Source organism: Microcaecilia unicolor, chromosome 5, assembly GCF_901765095.1.
Source record: "Microcaecilia unicolor chromosome 5, aMicUni1.1, whole genome shotgun sequence".
In the NCBI taxonomy this organism is placed as follows: Eukaryota; Metazoa; Chordata; class Amphibia; order Gymnophiona; family Siphonopidae; genus Microcaecilia; species Microcaecilia unicolor.
In genome coordinates, this window is record NC_044035.1 from 9,741,038 (window position 1) to 9,765,685 (window position 24,648).

General features: G+C 45.5%; 1 protein-coding gene across 1 annotated transcript in view; it reads left to right on the top strand.

Moving 5' to 3' along the window:
- The window catches only part of HSPA12A (heat shock protein family A (Hsp70) member 12A), a 140,979-nt gene extending 119,650 nt beyond the window's left edge, over positions 1–21,329 (top strand). The window contains exons 10-12 of the mRNA XM_030202649.1: positions 10,966–11,224; positions 14,565–14,668; positions 18,432–21,329. Of these exons, the coding sequence (XP_030058509.1) occupies positions 10,966–11,224; positions 14,565–14,668; positions 18,432–19,069 (1,001 nt within the window). The 3' untranslated portion in view covers positions 19,070–21,329. The remainder of the gene's footprint in view (positions 1–10,965; positions 11,225–14,564; positions 14,669–18,431) is intronic.
- Positions 21,330–24,648: the final 3,319 nt, after the last annotated feature.

Genomic DNA, 24,648 nt, shown 5'->3' on the forward strand with positions numbered 1-24,648 from the left:
GAGATGGGAGTAACTAGCGAGGTAATTAAATTTGCTGATGACACAAAGTTATTCAAAGTCGTTAACTCGCGACAGGATTGTGAAAAATTACAAGAGGACCTTACGAGACTGGGAGACTGGGCGGCTAAATGGCAGATGACGTTTAATGTGAGCAAGTGCAAGGTGATGCATGTGGGAAAAAAGAACCCGAATTATAGCTACGTCATGCAAGGTTCCACGTTAGGAGTTACGGACCAAGAAACGGATCTGGGTGTCGTCGTTGATAACACGCTGAAACCTTCTGCTCAGTGTGCTGCTGCGGCTAGGAAAGCGAATAGAATGTTGGGTATTATTAGGAAAGGTATGGAAAACAGGTGTGAGGATGTTATAATGCCGTTGTATCGCTCCATGGTGCGACCGCACCTTGAGTATTGTGTTCAATTCTGGTCGCCACATCTCAAGAAAGATATAGTAGAATTGGAAAAGGTGCAGCGAAGGGCGACTAAAATGATAGCGGGGATGGGACGACTTCCCTATGAAGAAAGACTAAGGAGGCTAGGGCTATTCAGCTTGGAGAAGAGACGGCTGAGGGGAGACATGATAGAGGTATATAAAATGAGTGGAGTGGAACAGGTGGATGTGAAGCGTCTGTTCACGCTTTCCAAAAATACTAGGACTAGGGGGCATGCGATTAAACTACAGTGTAGTAAATTTAAAACAAATCGGAGAAAAATTTTCTTCACCCAACGTGTAATTAAACTCTGGAATTCATTGCCGGAAAATGTGGTGAAGGCGGTTAGCTTAGCAGAGTTTTAAAAGGGGTTGGACGGTTTCCTAAAGGACAAGTCCATAAACCGCTACTAAGCGGACTTGGAAAAATCCAAAATCCCAGGAATAACATGTATAGAATGTACGTTTGGGAAGCTTGCCAGGTGCCCTTGGCCTGGATTGGCCGCTGTCGTGGACAAGATGCTGGGCTCGATGGACCCTTGGTCTTTTCCCAGTATGGCATTACTTATGTACTTATGACCTGTCTGTCAACGCCTCCTTCTAGATGGGTAAAATTGTATGAGGGTTGCTATAGATGTGTGCTTATAGGTCGGGGGCAAAAAGCTCTGTGCATATTTATGTAATCCCCCAATATATGGAGATTACTGAGAGCGTCAGCCCCTGTTGAGATTCAGTGGGGTGAGTGTCTGGGAGGTCCCTGGGTGGGAGGAAGGCCCAGCCCATGGGGAGTAGTTTGAAATACAATGAAGAAAGATAGTGCCTGGTACTGAAGAGTGACGGGAGGAGGGGGAGGGGTTTGGAAGGATATAGAGTTAGAGTTATGCCCTTTAGGGGGGTCTCTGATTACCTGCAGGTCTGGAGTTGCCTGAACATCACCTGCCATTGACCAGGAGGGGGGGAGAGAGAGAAGTCCTAAGAATTGGAGAGATCCTGGCTGTGAGAAACAGGTTGTGGCTCTAATAAGTAGCAACCGGGAGACAGTGGGTAGAAGGCCCAGTCAGGGCTGCTGAGAGACTGGGCCGGGCCCGCCCCTCTCCCCTTCCACCCCCCCCCCCCCCCCCCGAGGTCGCCACCACTGCTCCACCCGCCCCCTGCGTCCGCCACCATGCCGGGCCCTTGCATCGAAATCACAGCGCCTCTCACCTCCGTGTGAAAGTGCTGCAGGCAGCAGGGCAGCAGATCGCCTCCCTTCGGCCCTTCTTCCCTCCTTGTGTCCCGCCGTCGCAGAAGTCACGTCAGACGAAGGCGGGACACAGGGAAGGAAGGAGGCCCGAAGGGAGGCGATCTGCTGCCCTGCTTCCTTCAGTGCTTTCACACGGAGGTGAGAGGCGCTGTGATTTCAATGCAGGGGGCCCGGCCCGGTGGCAGATGGGCGTGTTAGGACTGCGGTGCCGGGCCCCCCTCTTGGCGGCTATGGGTGGACCAAGTCACCGCTAGATAAGGGTCAGATCGAGGAAAGTCTGAGCCTGCAAAAGTGAATCCGTGTTATGAAGAGGAGTTCAGACTTTGGGGATAATATCTCTCTTCAGGTTGAGCATTAGCAGGAGAAACTGTATATATGGAAATAGCCCTGAATGGCAGTTCCCCTGTAGATACACCTGAGGAGAACAGCGGCAACGGTGTTCCCCCTGGCAATAACAGAAGTTGGAAGTTAAGGCTGCTTTGGAGTTCATCAAGTGACTGTATTGGAAAGGTGGTTAAAGTTAGTCTGCTTGTTGCAGCGGTTTGCAAATAAAAGTTAAGTTTTGTTAAAGCTGTGGAGTGCTATGCGATTCCTGGACTGAAGAGCTGAGTGGAACCCAGAATTGGTGAGAGAGCCTGACCCCCCCCCCCCCCCCCCCCCCCCACACCACCACCACCAAACCCCTGCATCGCTATTTCGCACCATAGACTCACTCCCAAGCTGGACTGCAGGTGAACTGGATTGGATGAGTGAGATGAGAGTGGTCCTAAATGTGAAACTGAACTGATACCTGCTTTGTGGCCCGGGACCTTCGCAAACCAAGGGTCCTGAAGAGCCAACTCCAGTTGACTGAATTTAAGGAATAATTGCTGTCAAGTCCATCACGGCCCATAAAGGAGCCAGAACTTTGGACGGATTGGGGAGTCCAGCCTGTCATCGGGGCTCGGGTACGTGGTGATAACCCGTGAAGGTAAATGATGGCTATAAAAGATCCAGACCTAGTAGTACAGAATACATCATGAAAGGACATCAGTCCTGGGGTTACATGTGACTGCAGGACAGGCATAAATGGATTGTGCAATCATATAGTCCTGAGAAGAAACACTCTTTGTGACTATGCTTGAGTGGAGGAGTAGCCTAGTGGTAAGGGTGGTGGACTTTGGTCCTGGGGAACTGAGGAACTGAGTTTGATTCCCACTTCAGGCACAGGCAGCTCCTTGTGACTCTGGGCAAGTCACTTAACCCTCCATTGCCCCATGTAAGCCGCACTGAGCCTGCCATGAGTGGGAAAGCGCAGGGTACAAATGTAACAAAAATAAAATAGATACTATTGGAGATTCTACATGGAATGTTGCTACTATTGAGATTCTGTTGCTACTATTGGAGATTCTACATGGAATGTTGCTACTATTGGAGATTCTACATGGAATGTTGCTATTCCACTAGCAACATTCCATGTACAAGGCTGCGCAGGCTTCTGTTTCTGTACGTGCAGGACGTCAGACTCACAGAAACAGAAGCCTGCGCAGCCACATTGGTGATCTGCTACATTCCATGTAGAATCTCAAATAGTAGCAACAGTGGAGGAGTGGCCTAGTGGTTAGGGTGGTGGACTTTGGTCCTGAGGAACTGAGTTTGATTCCCACTTCAGGCACAGGCAGCTCCTTGTGACTCTGGCCAAGTCACTTAACCCTCCATTGCCCCATGTAAGCCGCATTGAGCCTGCCATGAGTGGGAAAGCGCGGGGTACAAATGTAACAAAAAAAAATACAAATCATCGCTGGAATTACATCATTGACTGAGCTAACGATCATTACAGTAAGAATTATCTGTGGCCAAAGTTGCAATTAAGGTTTAAATTTGCCCTTGATTTTCCTGGAGTGTTATCTGCAGGGCTTTTTTTGAGGGGGTACTTGGGGTACTGAGTACCGGCACCTTTTCCATTGTCTGCTAAAATTGACCCGTGCTCCACAAATTTTAATGAAAGAGCTCAGGCTCTACACACCAATTCTGCCTTGTCATAGATTCTGTGACCGGTTGTGGGGTGGGTCCCTCGGTGATCATCCCACCCCTGAAGGGTGGCCTGGCATTTGAGTACAGGCACCTTTTTCGCTAGAGAAAACACTGGTTATGTGGTTCCTGGAGTTGCGATCTAAGGGGGAACCTTGATTCAAGTAAGTGTCTCTCAAACCCCAAACTGAGACACCAGACCATTGTTCACCCCCAGGTTGCCTGAGAGGAGATTGGAAGCGTAGGTGTGAGTGGCCTGAGAGTGATCTGAGACTGTGGAGTTTGAAGCAGTGACAGAGAGAGAGAGAGAGCAGTCTCCTTGGGACTCGGGTCTGCAGGTAATCCTGGCGAGTTCCCGAGTTACACTAGGAATGTCGTAGAGCATCACAGTTTCTTCATTCCCTACTACCCTGTTTTTCTGCTGCAGCGATGTTCTAGTGCAGGCTTGTCCTGTCTAAGGTCCGCGGGACAGAACGTTGCCTGCCAACCCTTTTTCTTGACCCGCAGAAGGTTCAGTTGACGTCCTCAGATACGATCCGCTTCCCTGCCATGACTGGATTCACGATGTGGTTGAGCAGCATGGCACAGGGAAGTTGGGGCTGTTCCTGTGGGACTTGATACTGCGGGAACAGTCTCAATCTCCGATGCCACGTTGCTCAACCTCGGAGCATCTGCGGGCCACTCACGGCAGGGAAGTAAGTCTTCATCAGGTGAGCACACCACCTGTACTCTCGTCCACGCTCTCATTACCTCTCGCCTTGACTACTGCAACCTACTCCTCACTGGCCTCCCACTTAACCATCTATCCCCCCTTCAATCTGTTCAGAACTCTGCTGCACGTCTTATATTCCACCTGAACCGATATACTCATATCACCCCTCTCCTCAGGTCACTTCACTGGCTTCCAGTCAGATACCGGATACAGTTCAAGCTTCTCCTTCTTACCTACAAATGCACTCAGTCTGCAGCCCCTCATTACCTTTACCCTCATTTCCCCTTACGTTCCCGCCCGTAACCTCCGCTCACAGGACAAATCCCTCCTCTCAGTACCCTTCTCCACCACCGCCAACTCCAGACTCCGCTCATTCTGCCTCGCCTCACCCTATGCTTGGAATCAACTTCCTGAGCCCTTACGCCAAGCCCCCTCCCTACCCATCTTCAAATCCTTGCTCAAAGCCCACCTCTTCAATGTTGCTTTCGGCACCTAACCTTTATACCTTTCAGGAAATCTAGACTGCCCCTATTTAACTGACTGTACATTTGTCCTTTAGATTGTAAGCTCCTTGAGCAGGGACTGTCCTTCTATGTTAAATTGTACAGCGCTGCGTAACCCTAGTAGCGCTTTAGAAATGTCAAGTAGTAGTTTTAATGAGGGGAACAAGACAGGGTGAAGGTGGTGATTTGTTACAATTCTTTAGGGGTGTAAAAAAGTGTGAGGGTAAGGGTGAACCAAATTGACGTGGAGGGACATTTTCAATGTGACATCTAAGTCCGATTTTGGAGTTTTTGCACAAAATGTCCAAAATCCGAATAGGGAAGGTCATTTTCAAAAAAAGAAAAACATCTATCTTTTTTTTTTCCAAAAATATTGTTTTGAATAAGGTTTTGTGATTTGGACGTTTTGTTTTTTGGTCCATTTTCGAAAAGAAAAAAAAAGTCTTAAGTGCAAAACAGACAAAATCAAGCCATTGGGATGCAGGAGGAGCCAGCATTTTTAGTAAATTGGTCCCCAAGACATCCCAGGAAAGCAATAGGGCACCCTAGGGGGTACTGCAGTGGACGTCATAAAATGCTCCCAGGTACACCTCTAACCTTGTCTGCTGAGCCCCCCAAAACCCACTGCCCCCAACTGTACACCACTACAGGTGAAGGGGCACCTATATGTGGGTACAGTGGGTTTCTGGTGAGTTTTGGAGGGCTCATAGGTTCCTCCACAAGTGTAACAGGTAGGGGGAGGTAGAAGCCTGGGTCCACCTGTCTTCATTGCACTGCACCCACCACTAAACTAGTCCAGGGACCTGCATGCTGTTCTAATGGACCTGGGTATAACATCTGAGGCTGGCATAGAGGCTGGAAAGTAATGTTTTTAATCACATTTTGGGGGTGAGCGGGGGTTAGTGACCACTTGGGGAGTAAGGAGAGGTCATCCCTGATTCCCTCCAGTGGTCATTTAGGGCACTTTCTTGTTCCTTATTCGTTATAGGTAATCAATAGAAATCAAACAAAATAAAACATGGAAAAGAAAATAAGATGATACCTTTTTTATTGGACATAACAATACATTTCTTGATTAGCTTTTGAAGGTTGCCCTTCTTCCTCAGATCGGAAATAAGCAAATGTTGGTAGATGACAGTATATATGAGTGAAAGATCAAAGCATTTCAGTGACAGTCTATATCACCCAGGGGCGTAGCCAGACCTCGCTGGGAGGGGGGGCAGAGCCCGAGGTGGGGGGGGGGGGAGCTACATGCATGGTGCAGGACGTAAGGCGTCGAAACAGCTGATCGCAGGAACTTCGTTGAACGAAGGTGCTACTCCGGCGCTGAAGAAGACTCTCTTCGGCTGGTGGGGTTGGGGGACCCCCGCCAGCAAAAAAGGTATCTGATGCGGCAGCGGGGCGGGTGGTGACGGCGGGGGAGAGTTGGTGGCGGGAGGGGGGGGTTCAAGGGGATCGTTGGCAGGGGGCCCAGGGCCAAATCTATGGGGGGCCCAGGCCCCCTCAGGCCCCACGTAGCTACGCCACTGATATCACCAGGTCTAGCTCAGAACATCTTAGTTTTAGTCCTGGACAGTTTTGTTTTGTTCCATTATGGCTAAAAAAAAAAAACATCCAAGTGTTAGGAACGCCCAGATCCCGCCCTTAACATGCTTCTTACAAGCCCCCTTGTGATTTGAATGCACTTCTGATGGACTTTGTAGAAAAATTACTAAAACATTGGTTTTGAAAATACCAAATGCAGATTTATGCCACTTTTTGGACTTTTTTCTGTTTTTCAAAATGAGCTCCATAATGTATTTAGATTATTAAAAAAAAAAAAAGCATTTGACAGAGTACTTCCTTAAAGGCTCCTTATAGAAAGTTGAAGTCAAGGGAGAGAAGCCAATGTCCCATTTTAAATTGGTTTAACTGGTTGAAAGATAAACAATGAGCTGAACCACATCCTCAGTTTCTCTACTGAAGAAAGATGCCCCAGGGATCTGTACCAGGATCCGAAGACCATAAAGACAACGCAAGATTTAACCATCTTTCGTAAACTACTGAAAACGGACTTATTCAAAAAAGTATACAACAAACAATCGTCCTAACCTCTAAACAACGACAACGAAGAATAAGACCGAAACGACATAACCACTGCCCAACACTATTACTCTCACCATAATACCATCACCTGAGCAACTACATAAAGCCGACACCTACACAAGACCACAATGTATTCTTCTACCACATATATACGCACTTGATTGTAAAACCACGTGTTAACAAGTACGCAAGTACACAATGCATTCTTCCACCATGTATGTACGCACTTGATTGCAAAATCATGTGCATATCTGAAGTCCGGAAATGGCAATCGCCATAACGGCAAATGTAAGCCCCATTGAGCCTGCAAATAGGTGGGAAAATGGGGGGTACAAATGCTACAAATAAAATATATTTACTTATTCATTAACCATCTGGAAAAGGAAGTAATGACTGATGTGATCAAAACTGCAGATTTCAAAATTATTCAGAGCAGTTTAACACGAGCAGCTGAGGAATGACAGGAGCACCTTGCTAGACTGAGGACCTGGTAATGTAAAAAGACAGATGAAATTTAACGTGGAGAAGTGTAACGATGCAAATATGGAAAAATGCTATTAATTACAGGTGCACAGTTAAGCTGTGGATTTATTATCAGAGATATGGTTAATAGTATCAGTGAGTTATGTTTTTCTGAGAATTTTTTTCCTCCCATTTTTAAATGTTGCAAAAATAATTATATATATATATATATATATATATATATATAAAATTATATTTTATTTGTTTGCAACATTTAAAAAAAATTTACATATATATAAGTCACATGGGATTAGGATTGGGATAGGGAGGGGGTTTAGTGGAGTACTGGGGGAAGGGATTATAATGGCAAGAGATGGGATGTTATAAGAAACAAAACCATCATCTTTACAGTATGAATTGCTTTCCTACGTTTGGGAGAAGAAAAGGGGAATTCTTATTTGTGTTGGTGCACTTTGAAGATAGCTGCATTGGGTTAATCGAATGAGAAATGCTGTTATTTTTACATCTTTGCTGTTAAAACATAAGAACATAAGTGGTGCCATACTGGGACAGACAGAAGGGCCATCAAGCCCAGTATCCTGTTTCAAACAGTGGTCAATGCAGGTTATAAGTACTTGGCAAGATCCCAAAACAGTACAATATATTTTATGCTGTTTATCCTAGAAATAAGCAGTGGATTTTCCCCCCAAGTGCAACCTAATAATGGCTTATGGACTTTTTTTTTTTTTTAGGAAGTTAGCCAAATCGTTTTTAAACCCTGCTAAGTTAAATGCTTTTACCACATTTTCTGGCAACAAATTCCAAAGTTTAATTACACGTTGAGTGAAGAAGTATTTTCTCCGATTTGTAGCTTCGTTGTGTGCTCCCTGGTCCTTGTATTTTTGGAATGAGTAAACAAGCAATTCACATCTACCCGTTCCACTCCACTCATTATTTTATTATAGACCTCTATTATATCTCATCCCATCCCCTTTATCATTTTCGTTGCCCTTATCTGTACCTTTTGTAATTCTAATATAACTATTTTTGACCAGAATTGCACACAATGTTCGAGGTACACTCACTAATGAGCGATAGGCATTATAACATTCTCATTTTTGTTTTCCATTCCTTTCCTAATAATATCTAACGTTCTGTTTGCTTTCTTAGCTGCCGCTGCACACTGAGCATAGATTTTCAAAGTGTCTTCAACGATGACACCTAGATCCCTTTCCTGGTCGGTGACTCCTAACGTGGAACCTTGCATCACTTAGCTATAGTTGGGGTTCCTCTTTCCCACAAGCGTCTCTTTGCAGTTGCTCACATAAAACACCTGCCATTTGGATGCCCAGTTTCCCAGTCTCATAAGGCCCTCTTTTTAATTTTTCAGTCCTCTTGCGATTTAACGACTTTGAATAACTTTGTGACGTCAGCAAATTTAATTACCTCACTAGTTATTCTCATCTCTAGATCATTTATAAATATGTTAAAAAGCAGCGGTCCCAGTACAGACCCCTGTGGAACCCCACTATCTACCCTTCTCCATTGAGAATATTGATTGTTAACCCTAGTATCTGTACAGCGCTGCGTACGCCTAGTAGCGCTATAGAAATGATAAGCAGTAGTAGTTGACCAGTTTTTATTCCACAATAGAACACTACATCCTATCCCATGGCTTTATAACTTCCTCAGAAATCTTTCATGAGGTACTTTGTCAAATGCCTTTTGAAAATCCAGATACACGATATCGACCAGCTCACCTTTTTTCACGTCTATTCGCTCCTTCAAAGAAATGTAGTAGATTTCTGAAGTAAGATTTCCCTTCACTAAATTCATGTTGGCTTTGTCTCACTTATCCATGCTTATGTATATGCTGTGTAATTTTGTTTTTTTATAATAGTCTCTACCATTTTGCCCGGCACCAACGCCTGGCTATAATTTCCTGGATCACCTCTGGATCCCTTTTAAAAAATCGGCATTATATTGACCACCCTCCAATATTCCAGTACCAATTCTTGATTTTAAAGATAAATTACTTATTACTAACAATAGTTCTGCAAGTTCATTTTTCAATTCTATCGTTACTCTGGGATGTACACCATCTGGTCCAGGTGATTTGCTACTCTTCAGTTTGTCAAATTACCCTATTACATCTTCCAGGTTTATAGTGATTTGATTCAGTTTCTCTGACTCACCAGCACTGCATACTATTTCTGGCACTGGCATCTCTCCCACATCTTCCTCGGTGAGAAGCAAGTTGCAGTAGTCTAAGCAAGAGGTGATAGGAGTGTTGGTAAGAGTTCTGGTAGTGTGCTCAGAAAGGAAAGGACGAATTTTGCTGATATTATAGAGAAAGAGGTCAGTGAGGTCAACACCACCCCTCCCCTACACCACTTTCCCCGTACCTTCTACCTGATTACTGTATATCAACCTACAGCCTCAGTCTGACTGTATGCCACTTCCTGAGTCTTGGCCTCACTATATGCTGTTCTCATGAGTCTCAACTCGGTGTTTGCCATGCCTTGAGCCCCTGTCTTCCTATATGTTGGTCCCTTGAGTCTCAGCCTAACTGTATGCTGCTCACATGATTTTCTGTGCTCCAGTTGCACATCTGCACTCTCTTGCATTGAACTTTGCCTGCCAAGTACTTAGCCACCCCTCCAGCTTTCATGCACCATACTGCTGTTTCCCATGGAGCTACAATAATCTTCACAGACAGTATTGTCGCCTATTTCTGTGATCCATGATAGCATTTCCAGCAAATCTGGTGGAAAAGAAGGTGAAGAAACTGTGGATTCTTCTTTTTTTTTTGTCCATGGCTACAGAAGGTGGCGCTTGGGATTTCAGTATAAGTAAAATATGCAAATTAACTCGCGGTTATAGATCCAGGTATATGCCGATATGCCTTTTGAGTATTCAGTGTGGACATTCTGTGTGCCTGGCATGTTGGGGGTACTGGAGGACTTGGATTCAGCTACGTTGTATCTGTGTGACTTTGACCACTTGTGATCCCTTTCTTCCTTGTGTACTTGTGCCAGAGACGGGAAGGCGGTAAAACTAGAGGGCGTGAAATGAGGTTGAAGGGGGGCAGACTCAGGAAAAACGTCAGGAAGTATTTTTTTCACGGAGAGAGTGGTGGATGCTTGGAATGCCCTCCCGCGGGAGGTGGTAGAGATGAAAACGGTAACGGAATTCAAAAATGTGTGGGATAAACATAAAGGAATTCTCTTCAGAAGGAATGGATCCTCAGAAGCTTAGCAGAGATTGGGTGGCAGCACCGGGGGGGTTGGGAGGCGGGGCTAGTACTGGGCAGACTTATACGGTCTGTGCCCTGAAGAGGACAGGTACAAATCAAGGTAAGGTATACACAAAAAGTAGCACATATGAGTTTATCTTGTTGGGTAGACTGGATGGACCTTACAGGTCTTTTTCTGCCGTCACCTACTATGTTACTATGTTGTGCTGTCATTGTTGATGCATCGTGAAAGCTTTAATTTGTCCTTTTTCTTTTTCCTACATAGGTGGTCCATATGGCGCACTGGGTGTGGACTATGAGTTTGAGAAGCTACTGTGCAAGATATTTGGTGAAGATTTTATCGAGCAGTTTAAGATCAAGCGGCCAGCAGCCTGGGTGGATCTGATGATTGCGTTCGAGTCTCGGAAAAGGGCTGCAGCGCCCGACAGGACAAACCCACTCAACATCACTCTACCTTTCTCCTTCATTGACTACTACAAGAAATTCCGGGGTCACAGCGTGGAGCACGCGCTGAGGAAAAGCAAGTGCGTTCAGGGCTCATAGAACTGCTGATGCCAGGGTTTTCCTTTAGTGCTGAAAACTGCTTCCACCACCTATGAAAGGTTTTGTGGCCAAGAAAAATGAATCCCCCAAATCAAGCACCTATCCTGAATGCACTTGAAATGCTCCCCTTGACAGGGCCGCTGAGAGACTAGGCCGGACCCGGGGCAAGGCCGCCATGCCTCCGCCCCCCGCTGCCGCCCCCGTTGCTCCCCCTGCCGCTGCAGTCTGCAGTCTCGCCTGCCTCCACGACTCCTGGCCCCCTTCATTCAAAGCGGCAGTCTCAGATCACGTCTCTTTGGCCTTCCCTCCCTGTGTCCTACCCTTGTCTGATGTAACTTCCAGTTTCCGCAAGGGCGGGACACGGGGAGGGAAGGCCAGAAAAGAGGCGATCTGCGACTGCTGCTTTGAATGAAGGGGGCCTGGAGCCGAGGAGGCAGGCAGGTGAGACCGGGGACTGCAGCGCCGGCGGCCTGACCCCAGCGCCGGAATTTTGCCCCCCGCCCCCCCTTTCGGCGGCCCTGCCCCTTGAAAAGGCTCCAAAACAGTTAAGAGGATTATTTTAGAAGCCTCGTGTAGCATCTCCACATGTAAATAGCAGCATTTAACCAGGTAGATTGAATAAATGAGTAAATGACGATTAAAACCGTTTATATGTGGAGATGATCTGGAATGCTCAGATTCAAAGGGGGCAGTTTCCCTTACAAGTGAAGGACTTTCTATAATCGGGCACTTATATTTACATGCGTTACACATGTAAATGTACAGAATACTGGCATTGACACATGCATGTACACAGATACGCACTCAAATATCAATATTCTACTTAAGCGCTCTTCTGTAATGGCGCATCTAAGGGGTATACCCACTAATTCTAAAAAATTAGCCAAAAGTTGCATTGGAGGAGTGGCCTAGTGGCTAGGGTGGTGGACTTTGGTCCTGGGGAACTGAGGAACTGAGTTCGATTCCCACTTCAGGCACAGGCAGCTCCTTGTGACTCTGGGCAAGTCACTTAACCCTCCATTGCCCCATGTAAGCCGCATTGAGCCTGCCATGAGTGGGAAAGCGCAGGGTACAAATGTAACAAAAATAAAATAGATACTATTGGAGATTCTACATGGAATGTTGCTACTATTGGAGATTCTACATGGAATGTTGCTATTCCACTAGCAACATTCCATGTAGAAGGCTGCGCAGGCTTCTGTTTCTGCGAGTCTGACGTGCAGGACGTCAGACTCACACAAGCAGAAGCCTGCGCGGCCACATTGGTGATCTGCAAGGGCCGACTTGTACATGGAATGTTGCTAGTGGAATAGAATGTAGAATCTCAAATAGTAGCAACAGTGGAGGAGTGGCCTAGTGGTTAGGGTGGTGGACTTTGGAACTGAGTTTGATTCCCACTTCAGGCACAGGCAGCTCCTTGTGACTCTGGGCAAGTCGCTTAACCCTCCATTGCCCCATGTAAGCCGCATTGAGCCTGCCATGAGTGGGAAAGAGCGCAAGGTACAAATGTAACAAAAATAAAATAGATACTATTGGAGATTCTACATGGAATGTTGCTACTATTGGAGATTCTACATGGAACACTAGCAACATTCCATGTAGAAGGCTGTGCAGGCTTCTGTTTCTGTGAGTCTGACGTCCTGCACGTACGTGCAGGACGTCAGACTCGCAGAAGCCTGCACGGCCACATTGGTGATCTGCAAGGGCCGACTTCTACATGTAGAATCTCAAATAGTAGCAACAGTGGAGGAGTGGCCTAGTGGTTAGGGTGGTGGACTTTGGTCCTGGGGAACTGAGGAACTGAGTTCGATTCCCACTTCAGGCACAGGCAGCTCCTTGTGACTCTGGGCAAGTCACTTAACCCTCCATTGCCCCATGTAAGCCACATCGAGCCTGCCAATGAGTGGGAAAGCGCAGGGTACAAATGTAACAAAAATAAAATAAATTTGCACATACAATTTAATTACAATGAGCTAATTAGCACTAATTAGATTTAATTAGCATTTACACATGTAAATTTAGGCATTTATTTATTTATTTAACACATTTATATCCCACATTTTCCCGCTTACTGCAGGCTGAATGTGGCTTACACAATACCGTAGAGGTAGGCTCCGGTTCAATAATACAAATACATAGTACAGTAGTAAGCATGTAAGAAATAGAAGTATAAGGAAATAAAGAGGGGTTGGTGATAGAAGTCTGGTACGATCCATATTTTGCTGTGTCGCAGGAAGTAGAAAGGTACCCTCGCTACGGCACTGAGCTTAGTAACACTATCATTCAAGCTTTTGCCTAACATCACGTGTTGAACATATCATTCTCTAATGGGATAAATATAACCCCCATTACACGCAAGTGGAGTTTTCAGAGCGGTGATAAGAACGGAGTCAATTTTACGCTGGCATTGAGTGCAATTATTACACTGCTGCCAAGCCTTGACTACTGTGGTCATTTTCTCCACTTTAAATAAGAAAAAAGTGTAGTTTTATTTCCTGATATCGTACATTTTGAATAAGGACTGCGATAGTTAAGTACTTTTCAGTTCATTATTATTACTTTACCTTTTGATTTGCTGAAAATTGGATCTAGCATTATCTGCGTTACAGTTGTTCGCCAGTCAGTATTGTCTAACCTTAGCGCAGATGTTCTGGTTATGCTACTCCCATGTCCACACTCCCCTTGCTGTAGAATTTGTACACCTATGTTGTAGAGCACTGAATAAGTGCGGTTAGATGTACATAAGTATTGCCATACTGGGAAAGACCAAAGGTCCATCGAGCCTAGCATCCTGTTTCCAACAGTGGCCAATCCAGGTCACAAATACCCGGCAAGATCCCCAAAAAGTACAAAACATTTTATACTGCTTATCCCAGAAATAGTGGATTTTCTCCAAGTCCATTTAATAATGGTCTATGGACTTTTCCTTTAGGAAGCCGTCCAAACCTTTTTAAAACTCCGCTAAGCTAACCGCCTTTACCACATTCTCTGGCAACGAATTCCAGAGTTTAATTACACATTGAGTGAAGAAACTATAAATGCATAACTATAAATTAACACCAATTAATGCCCATTGGTTGTTAGTGTCAATTAGCAGCTAATCTGTCGATTAAGTTATGCACATAACTGGAGGTGTTCTGTAACCTGCTTGTGTGATTTTGCATGCATGATTAAAGAACGAGGGATCAAATGTCTCGGCACTGTCTGAAAAAGGACCTCCTTGTCTCTAGGTTTGACTCTTCTCTTGATGGTACTCATGGCTTCTTGGGTGCCGGTGTTGGCTCTTGAGTTCTTATTGCTCTTTCTTTGCTTTTTCTTCAGCGTGGATTTTGTGAAGTGGTCTTCGCAGGGAATGCTGCGGATGAATCCGGACGCAATGAATGCACTTTTTAAACCAACCATTGACCACATCATTCAACATCTCTGTAAGTATCATAGGAACATAAGAATAGCCATACTGAGTCAGACCAATTTACGCCACATTTTCATTGATGTAAATGGAGGCACTTAGTTTTAGGCGCTGGGCTAGAGTGTCCATCTAGCCCAGTATCCTGTTTCCAACAGTGGCCAATCCAGGTCACGAGTACCTGACAGAAATCCAATTAGTAGCACCATTCCAGAATCCCAAAGGGTAGCAACATTCCATTCAGAATCTCAGATAGTAGCAACATTCCAACCTACCAATCCCAGGGCGGGCAGTGGCTTCCCCCCACGTCCATCTGAATAACAGACTATGGACTTTTCCTCCAGAAACTTGGCCAAACCTTTTTTAAACCCAGGGACACTAACCATCATTACCACATCCTCCAGCAGCAAGTTCCAGAGCTTAACTACTCTTTGAGTGAAAAAATATTTCCTCCTATTTGTTTTAAAAGTATTTCCATTTAATTTCATTGACAGGCAGATGATCAAAAGCAAACGCCGGCACTAGAGGCTGTTAGCACCGTATTAGCGCCGGTATTTGCTACCGCCCCATGATCAGAGCCCTCGAGCGCGTGAAACAACGCGCTCAAGGGCTCTTAGCGCAAGTAGCATGCAAATGCATGCTAAACAGGGCTCTTAACGCAAGTAACCCTGCAAATGCATGCTAATCAGCGTTTAATGCATTCATCCCCAATGATCAGCGACTAGCGCACCAAAGATTGGCTCTGAGCTGGCGTTAGGGTTTGCAGATCATTGGGGAGGAATGGTGAGCCCTGTCCAGCAAGCATTTGCATGCTGACAGGCCCCCATTCCCCCCTACAGCAAACCTGCCAGCGAGGGCTGTTGAGGATGTCCAAAATTTGGACGTTTCTGTGACGGGGCAGTTGAGGACGTCCAAACTTTGGACGTTTCTGTGACGGGGCAGTTGAGGACGTCCAAACTTTGGATGTTTCTGTGACGGGGCAGTTGAGGACATCCAAAATTTGGACGTTTCTGTGACGGGGCAGTTGAGGACATCCAAAATTGGATGTTTCTATGAGAAAGAAGTCTTTCTCATAGAAACATCCAGTTTTGGACGTCCTTAACTGCCCATTGCAGAAACATCCAAAATTTGGATGGTTCTGTGACGGGGCAGTAGAGGACGTCCAAATTTCGGACGTCCTCAACTGCCCCGTCACTATACCTCCGACACCCCCTTGAAATTTGGCCGTCCTTGCAACAGGGCAGTTGAGGACGTCCGTCTTCCGATTTAAAGATGGTCGTCCTTCTCTTTTCATTGGTCTCCAGCCCAGACCTGTCAAACAAGTGCGGGAGGATTATGCTGAGCGCATGCTCAGGCACAATTCTCCCGCACTTCTACCCCATCATCAGAGATAATTGCGCTGCTTAAATTTGCATGCATTATCTCTGATCATAGGTCTAATAGTGCCCCGCGCTGTTCCAGCGCTATTTTAGAGCACTGTTTGGAACAGCGCGGGGCTTTTGATCATCTACCTGCGAGTCCAGTATCCTGTTTCTAACAATGACCAATCCAGATCACAGGTACCTGGCAGAATCCCAAAGAGTAGCAAGATTCCATGCTATCAGGCCCAGGGACAGCAGTGGCTTTCCCCATCATAATAGCAGATTATGGACTTGTTCAAATCTTTTTTTTTTTTTAAACACTGACTGTTGTTACTACATGAGTTCCGCAGCTTAACTGTTCGTCGAGTGAAAAAATATTTGTCCTATTTGTTTTAAAAGTACAGTGGTGGAAATAAGTATTTAATCCCTTGCTGATTTTGTAAGTTTGCCCACTGACAAAGACATGAGCAGCCCATAATTGAAGGGTAGGTTATTGGTAACAGTGAGAGATAGCACATCACAAATTAAATCCGGAAAATCACATTGTGGAAAGTATATGAATTTATTTGCATTCTGCAGAGGGAAATAAGTATTTGATCCCCCACCAACCAGTAAGAGATCTGGCCCCTACAGACCAGGTAGATGCTCCAAATCAACTCGTTACCTGCATGACAGACAGCTGTCGGCAATGGTCACCTGTATGAAAGACACCTGTCCACAGACTCAGTGAATCAGTCAGACTCTAACCTCTAAAAAAAAATGGCCAAGAGCAAGGAGCTGTCTAAGGATGTCAGGGACAAGATCATACACCTGCACAAGGCTGGAATGGGCTACAAAACCATCAGTAAGACGCTGGGCGAGAAGGAGACAACTGTTGGTGCCATAGTAAGAAAATGGAAGAAGTACAAAATGACTGTCAATCGACAAAGATCTGGGGCTCCACGCAAAATCTCACCTCGTGGGGTATCCTTGATCATGAGGAAGGTTAGAAATCAGCCTACAACTACAAGGGGGGAACTTGTCAATGATCTCAAGGCAGCTGGGACCACTGTCACCACGAAAACCATTGGTAACACATTACGACATAACGGATTGCAATCCTGCAGTGCCCGCAAGGTCCCCCTGCTCCGGAAGGCACATGTGACGGCCCGTCTGAAGTTTGCCAGTGAACACCTGGATGATGCCGAGAGTGATTGGGAGAAGGTGCTGTGGTCAGATGAGACAAAAATTGAGCTCTTTGGCATGAACTCAACTCGCCATGTTTGGAGGAAGAGAAATGCTGCCTATGACCCAAAGAACACCGTCCCCACTGTCAAGCATGGAGGTGGAAATGTTATGTTTTGGGGGTGTTTCTCTGCTAAGGGCACAGGACTACTTCACCGCATCAATGGGAGAATGGATGGGGCCATGTACCGTACAATTCTGAGTGACAACCTCCTTCCCTCCGCCAGGGCCTTAAAAATGGGTCGTGGCTGGGTCTTCCAGCACGACAATGACCCAAAACATACAGCCAAGGCAACAAAGGAGTGGCTCAGGAAGAAGCACATTAGGGTCATGGAGTGGCCTAGCCAGTCACCAGACCTTAATCCCATTGAAAACTTATGGAGGGAGCTGAAGCTGCGAGTTGCCAAGCGACAGCCCAGAACTCTTAATGATTTAGAGATGATCTGCAAAGAGGAGTGGACCAAAATTCCTCCTGACATGTGTGCAAACCTCATCATCAACTACAGAAGATGTCTGACCGCTGTGCTTGCCAACAAGGGTTTTGCCACCAAGTATTAGGTCTTGTTTGCCAGAGGGATTAAATACTTATTTCCCTCTGCAGAATGCAAATAAATTCATATACTTTCCACAATGTGATTTTCCGGATTTAATTTGTGATGTGCTATCTCTCACTGTTACTAATAACCTACCCTTCAATTATGGGCTGCTCATGTCTTTGTCAGTGGGCAAACTTACAAAATCAGCAAGGGATCAAATACTTATTTCCACCACTGTATTACCATATAACTTCATTGAGTGTCTCCTTGTCTTTGTACTTTTTGAAAGAGTAAACAATCGATTTATATGTACCTGGCTGGATGGTTTTACAGCTCGGGCGAATGTCCTAGGCCTGCTGACCTAGGACATTCTCCTAGATTTAAGTCAATCTATTGTTGAAATCCAACTATTAAGCATGCTGCTATTATGGCAGATGATTTTATAGGTCACCTTAATAAACAGCTTGAATACAAAACCTGGAACATACATCTGACATACAATAGTCACCAGTGATAGAAGCGTGATGCAGGGGACATCCATGATATTTGACTGATGAATCGTGACCCACAGTAGCATCTTAGAATGTTACTATAATGTACAATTTCTTTCTGTAGACATCCATGTTGAATGAGCTTCCTTTCTCCTGCTCTCTTCCCACAGCTGACCTCTTTCAGAAGCCTGAAGTGGCCGGTGTCAAGTTCCTTTTCTTGGTGGGTGGATTTGCGGAATCTCCTTTACTCCAGCTGGCTGTGCAGAATGCCTTTGGGGACAAGTGTCGAGTCATTATCCCTCATGACGTGGGCTTGACCATCCTGAAGGGTGCTGTACTGTTTGGCCTGGACCCTGCCATAATCAAGGTGCGGCGCTCCCCGCTCACCTACGGGGTGGGGGTGCTGAATCGCTACGTGGAGGGGAAGCACCCACCAGAGAAGCTTCTGCTGAAGGACGGCACACGCTGGTGCACCGACGTCTTTGACAAGTTCATTTCTGCCGATCAGTCCGTGGCGCTGGGGGAGACCGTCAAGCGTAGCTACACCCCAGCCAAGCCGTCACAGCTCATCATTGTCATTAACATCTACAGCTCCGAGCAAGATGGCGTCTCTTTCATCACCGATCCTGGGGTGAAGAAATGTGGCACCCTCCGCCTGGACCTGACAGGCACCGAGAGCTCAGAGGCACCCAGCCGGCGGGAAATTCAGACTCTGATGCAGTTTGGGGACACTGAGATCAAAGCCATGGCGATTGACGTCTCCACTTCTAGAAGTGTACGAGTTGGAATTGATTTCTTGAATTACTAGTCAGGGGGCCTCCAATATGAGTCCATCACTTTAAATGCTTTATTCCATGACCTTTCCCGGCTTCAAGATAAAACAAGAAAAAATACCGGCACACCGATATAAAAATGACCCCCCCCCCAAAAAAAAAGACGTTCGTTTAATAACCCAGACTCCAAAGTTTTAGTTTCTAAGTGAGAATCTGAAGAGTGGGATTTCAGTGGGTAAAATGAAAGGAGGGTCTCACTCTAAAGGAGACAGGCCTGGTTTGGTGCTCTGATGTTTCCCTTGCCATTTGGGGACCCAGCAGCCTCCAGACGTGATCAATTTGTGCTTTTTGAAGGTTGGCGTATTCTTTTCATGCCTCTATCCTGATTTCCCTGAGTTTTCACAGGCTAGGTGAGGATGGCAGCCAAAGCAGGTTCCCATGTTGTGAGGGTCAAGTCTGATACATCACAGTGAATGGGAATGATGTCAACATTCTGAGCCAAACCTAAACTTGTGGCTGTCTTCCCACCCAACCTTTCGAGAATCCTTCATCTCTTTCTTATCCATTAACTTCTTCCTAGAAGACCGACCAATGAATACGTTTGAATGTTAGCTTGCTTGCTTGCTTCGTAGCACGTGTGGTGTTGCACTGTAGTGCTTCTTCAAGATTGTGCATCAACCAAGCAGGATTTGGGTTGGATCAAGTGAAATGCCCTCCCCCTCAACTAAGTGATACCTTTATTCTTGGACTATTAATACGTTTGTGACCATCCAATAGATTACTGGAGTAGCTAGAAGTTCTCATTCCGATCTGTTAACACTAACCTGGGGAAGGGGGTTTACTTTCAAGAGATTACTCACGTACGCACTCGGTTATTCCAAAGAAGTATCATCTAAAGCTTGCTCGTTGACTTACCGTCCTGTCCTGTGTATCTGAATGAGCTAACGTCTGACTAGGTTAATTGATTCGCATGCAGAATCTGAGACACTGAAAGTCTGTTGTTGCTTTGTTTTCTTGAGCCCTGTAGGAGGCTGGGTGGTTGGGCTTGGGGTTCCCAGGTCAGGAGGTGTGCCAGTGGTACTCTTAGCTCACAGTACAGCCTCTTCCATCGCCTTTGGCAAAATGCCAGCATCACGAGCACAGCAGAAGGGGTTATGAAAGGCATGTTGTCTCTCCTTCCCCCCCAGACAGTCTCCCCAGGAAATAGAGGCTTAAGAATTACCTATCCTCTGAAGCAGCCCTGCCTACTAGATAATGAATTAAAAAAATGCGTTCAAGGTCCTTTCAAAGGTCCTCCCCGCCCTATTGCTCAGTTCCTTTGATATTTGAAATTCTGTTTTGATTTTGCTGCAGAGATGTCTCTCAAGTGAGCAGAAGTAGATTTTAAAGAAAATTTCAGCCTATCGGCTTTCGGATCTCCCTCCCCCTTGCTTTAGAAGGGGAGGGACTTTGAGGAGAAGCATTTGTCCTTACTTGATAAGGATTGAGGAGACCCCATCTATAAACTGAGTTTTTGATAGGACCATGGGCTTGTGAGTTGATCAGACTGGCTTTTTGATTTGGGGCATTTCATAAGGCCTGTTTGTGACATGACAGTGAATTGACAGAGGAAAGTATCTTTTCTCCATAGCAACCATTGTTTGGGAGAATGGGGAGAAGTTTTCCAAGGAGGGAATATGGGTGAGAGATTTTTGTAGTCAAGAGGGAATTCTGTGAAACCTGCCAGTGAGTGCAGACCACAGATGAGAGAGGTGGGAGGGATTTTTAGGAGAGCTGAGTTCACATAGGCTTTGTTGTAGTTTCCTGAGGGAAAGGGAGGGGAATCTTACCCATAAATGGGAGAATTCTATAAATGGCACTCAAAAATGGACCCCCCAAAAGACACACTATTCTGTAAAGAACTTGTGCCCTTTGTAGAGCAGCTCTGGGCACCAGACTTCCGCCTGCTGAGACCTGGCGTAAATCCTGGTGCCCAAGTTGGGCAAATAGACCTGTTGTTCTAGAACTTTGCGTGCAACTTTATGGAGCGCCTGTGATCCACTCATGTCCTCCCATGGACACGCCCACTTTTGGATTGCGTTCTATGGGACTTAGGTGCCCGGTTTTGTAGAATAGCACACAGCCAGATGCACACGCAAATCCTAATTAGTGTCAACTAATGTAAGGAATTGGTTGTTGATAGTTAACAGCTCATTAGCCAAGTAAGTTGCGTACACATCTTGGAAGCGTTCCCAAATCCGGGCGCCATATATAGAATCAATGGCGTTCCTAGGGGGGGCTGACACCCGGGGCGGATCGCCGATGTGCCCCGCATCCCCCAGATGCAGCGCGGACCCCTACCCCCCCCCCCCCCCCGGGAAAGGACACCCGCTGCTGGGCGAGGTGCCACGCGCACCTGTCCTCCGTTGTTCCATGCTTCTTCTACTCTGCCCCGGAACAGGAAGTAACCTGTTCCGGGGCAGAGAAGAAGAAGCATGGAACAACGGAGGACAGGTGCGCGTGGCACCCCCCTAGCGGCGTGCTCCTGGGGCGGACCGCACCTACCGCCCCCCCCCCCCTAGGAACGCCACTGTATAGAATCCAGACGTAAATCCCTTTTGCCCTTTATCTATCTATCTGGCTCCCGGGGCTCCAGTCAGGTTGGGTCTGAAACCCAGGTATGCTCCTAGGGGGCATTACATTGATGCTAAGTGTTTAAATTTCCATGTTTGGAAGGCCTGTGGGACCTGGGAAATGATTCTGGTCCAGGTCCCTTGGTAGAAAGTAAAGCTAGTCCGATAAGAACCCCATGCGTCTTTTGTACAAATGCATCAGAATTCAAAGTGTTTTAAAACTTCAGCATGAAATATGGTTCAGATTATAGCCAGATTGAAAGCCTGGAATCATTTCTACAATCAAAATCTGCCGTCCCATTTTTCACTGTGATTTTATTACACTCTGTGAATTTATTACACTCTCTTAGAAGCCCTAGTGTGTTGTCAAAGTTTGGAAAAACAACTTGCTTGTTCTCAAATTTGTGACATGCCACTGATAGCACTCTTATTAGCATAAGAGCACTTCTGATAGCAGCATCCAGACATTGGCCCTGAGCTTGGAGCAGGATGGTAGGGGATCTCTACGTTGACAGGTTTTTAAATGAATGACAATTCCTAAGTGCACTTACACAGCCTTAATCCCCTCCTTATGCCCCTAAGGCCCTCTTGAGGAAATAAGAGGGTCTCCTGCTGGGTTCAGCTGCTGTCTGTTTCTCCTCGATCTGGGAGAACGTTATTGCCATAGGGTGACAATCTCTTGCCATTCCTTTTCTGTCGACTTGATCTTCAAAATGTCATCGTGTCTATGTGCAGAATTTTCATTTTTTTCCTAGAATACTTTTAATTTTTGAAAAAATGGCCAAGTTTGAAAAGGCAGGGCTTGTTTTCATCCAGCAACTGGGATTCAGTCAACCCCCACAGTCAACCACAAAAGCACCAAAACCTCTAAAAGATACCTTTCTAGTTTTCAATCCCCAAAACAAACTAGTTTACTCTTGGAAGGCTCCATGCTTTACCTGCTTTCAATTCACGACCCCTGTACTGCACAGAGAGAGAGAGAGAGTGAGTTTCTGTATTATCCAATGGAACAAGTTCTAAGCTACCCCCTACCCTCCTTTTAAAGCAATTTCACATTTTCTTGGAAAGCACTTCTCGTTGCCCTGCACAATTCCCTAATAAAATGTGAAAATAAAGAAACCAGGAACTTAAACTGGAACAAGAACCTCCTAAACTAGCCCCCGCGCTCTCTTTCTGCGGAACTGCGTGCTGGATGCCAGCCGGCTCTCTGGCCCCTGCTTCTTTTGCCTAAAAACAGAAGACTGTGTTACATTTTTTTTTTTGTGCGTGCCATCGAGCACAGTTTACATATAACAAAGAAACTTATAGCTTTGAGCACTATGATTTTAATATATAGACAATATTTAAATATATTGTACAGACTTTTTATTTCCACATTGCTATTTGGTGTGTATGTGTATATCTGCGTCTATAAAATACACTTTTTTCTTTCTCGGTTGCAATTAGTTTCTGATTAAAAAGGTTTTAATTTCTTTGTTGGGCAGTTCAAGCATTTAAAGGAAATGGAAATGCGGTAAGACACAGAGGGGTCCTTTTACTAAGCTGCGCTGAAAAATGGCCTGCAGTAAAGTAGGCGTGGGTTTCGGGCGCACGCAGGTCCATTTTTCAGCGCGCCTGTAAAAAAAAAAAAAAGGCCTTTTTAACATTTTTGCCAAAAATAGACGTGCGTCAAAGTCAAAATTGGCGCACGTCAATTTTGGGTCTGAGACCTTACCGCCAGCCATTGACCTAGCGGTAAAGTCTCACGCGGTAACTGTGCGGTTAATGACCTACGCGTGTCAAATGCCACTCGATGCGCGTCCGAGACGCGCATCCAAAAATAAAAATTATTTTTCGGACTTGCGTATCGGACGCACGCCAAAATTGAAATTACTGAAAAATCCATGCGGTAACTCCATTTTGGTGTGCATTGGCCGCACATAGACACTTACACGGCTTAGTAAAAGGGCCCCAGAGCATTAGAAGTCCCACCTTGCACCAATGCACAAGGCAGGTAAAATCTGTGCAATTTTCAAATGGACTTGCAGGTTTACTTGTGGCTGCTAAACATATAAACTCACTATCCATAAATATTCAGAGCCTGTATGGATCACGCCAGGTTCAAATTGCATCAAACTGCCCTAAAAGTATCCGTGTAGTGAAGGAGCGGAGCAAGGGCGGTAACAAAAATGAATTTATTTATATCTTTAAAAAATGTCTATCCCATACTATCCTAGGTGTGGGTTACAATAAAACATACACAAATGAAAACCTATAAATGTAACATTAAAAAAACAGCACAAAATAAACACAGTTACAACCAGATCATAAAGTGAAAATAAAAGCACAAATCGTAACTGGAAAGCAACCTTCAGCCAGTAAGAATTCAGCTGCTTTCTAAATTGAATAACAGAGCCGATTGTGCGAATCTCTTCAGGCAATGTGTTCCACAATATGGCATCTTCTGTATAAAATATTGAGGAATGATACTCTTCGAGAAAAGGAAGGCACATCAAGCAACAATTTGTCCCCTGAAGAAAGGCAACAAAGTGGTCGGTAAATCACCGTAGCAAGAGGAGCCTCGCTATTTAAGGCTTTGTGTATCAATGTGAGAACTTAAGTGTTGGAATAATATGTTCATATCTCGACAAGCCTTATACTCCCTAATTCTATAAAGGTCACCAAAACGTGCGTGCGCAAATTCATTGAATGAGCCAATTAGTGCCAATAATTAGCTTTTTAACAAGCAATTATTGACTCGAATTAGTTTTAGCATTTACGTGTGTAAATTTAGGTGTAGGATCCCTGCCTAAATTCTACACATAGCCCCAAAAAAGGGGCATGGAGATGGGAGGGTCACGAGTGTTGCAGGGCGTGCTTTTCAATGACCTGCGCAATTATAGAATATTGGGCTCTGCGTGTAAATCTAGGTGCGGGCATTTGACCATGTTTTCTTTGGTGGAAGTTTCAGTGCCTAAAATTAAGTGCAACTCTGGCTCGTAAGTGCTGTTCTACAACCGCGC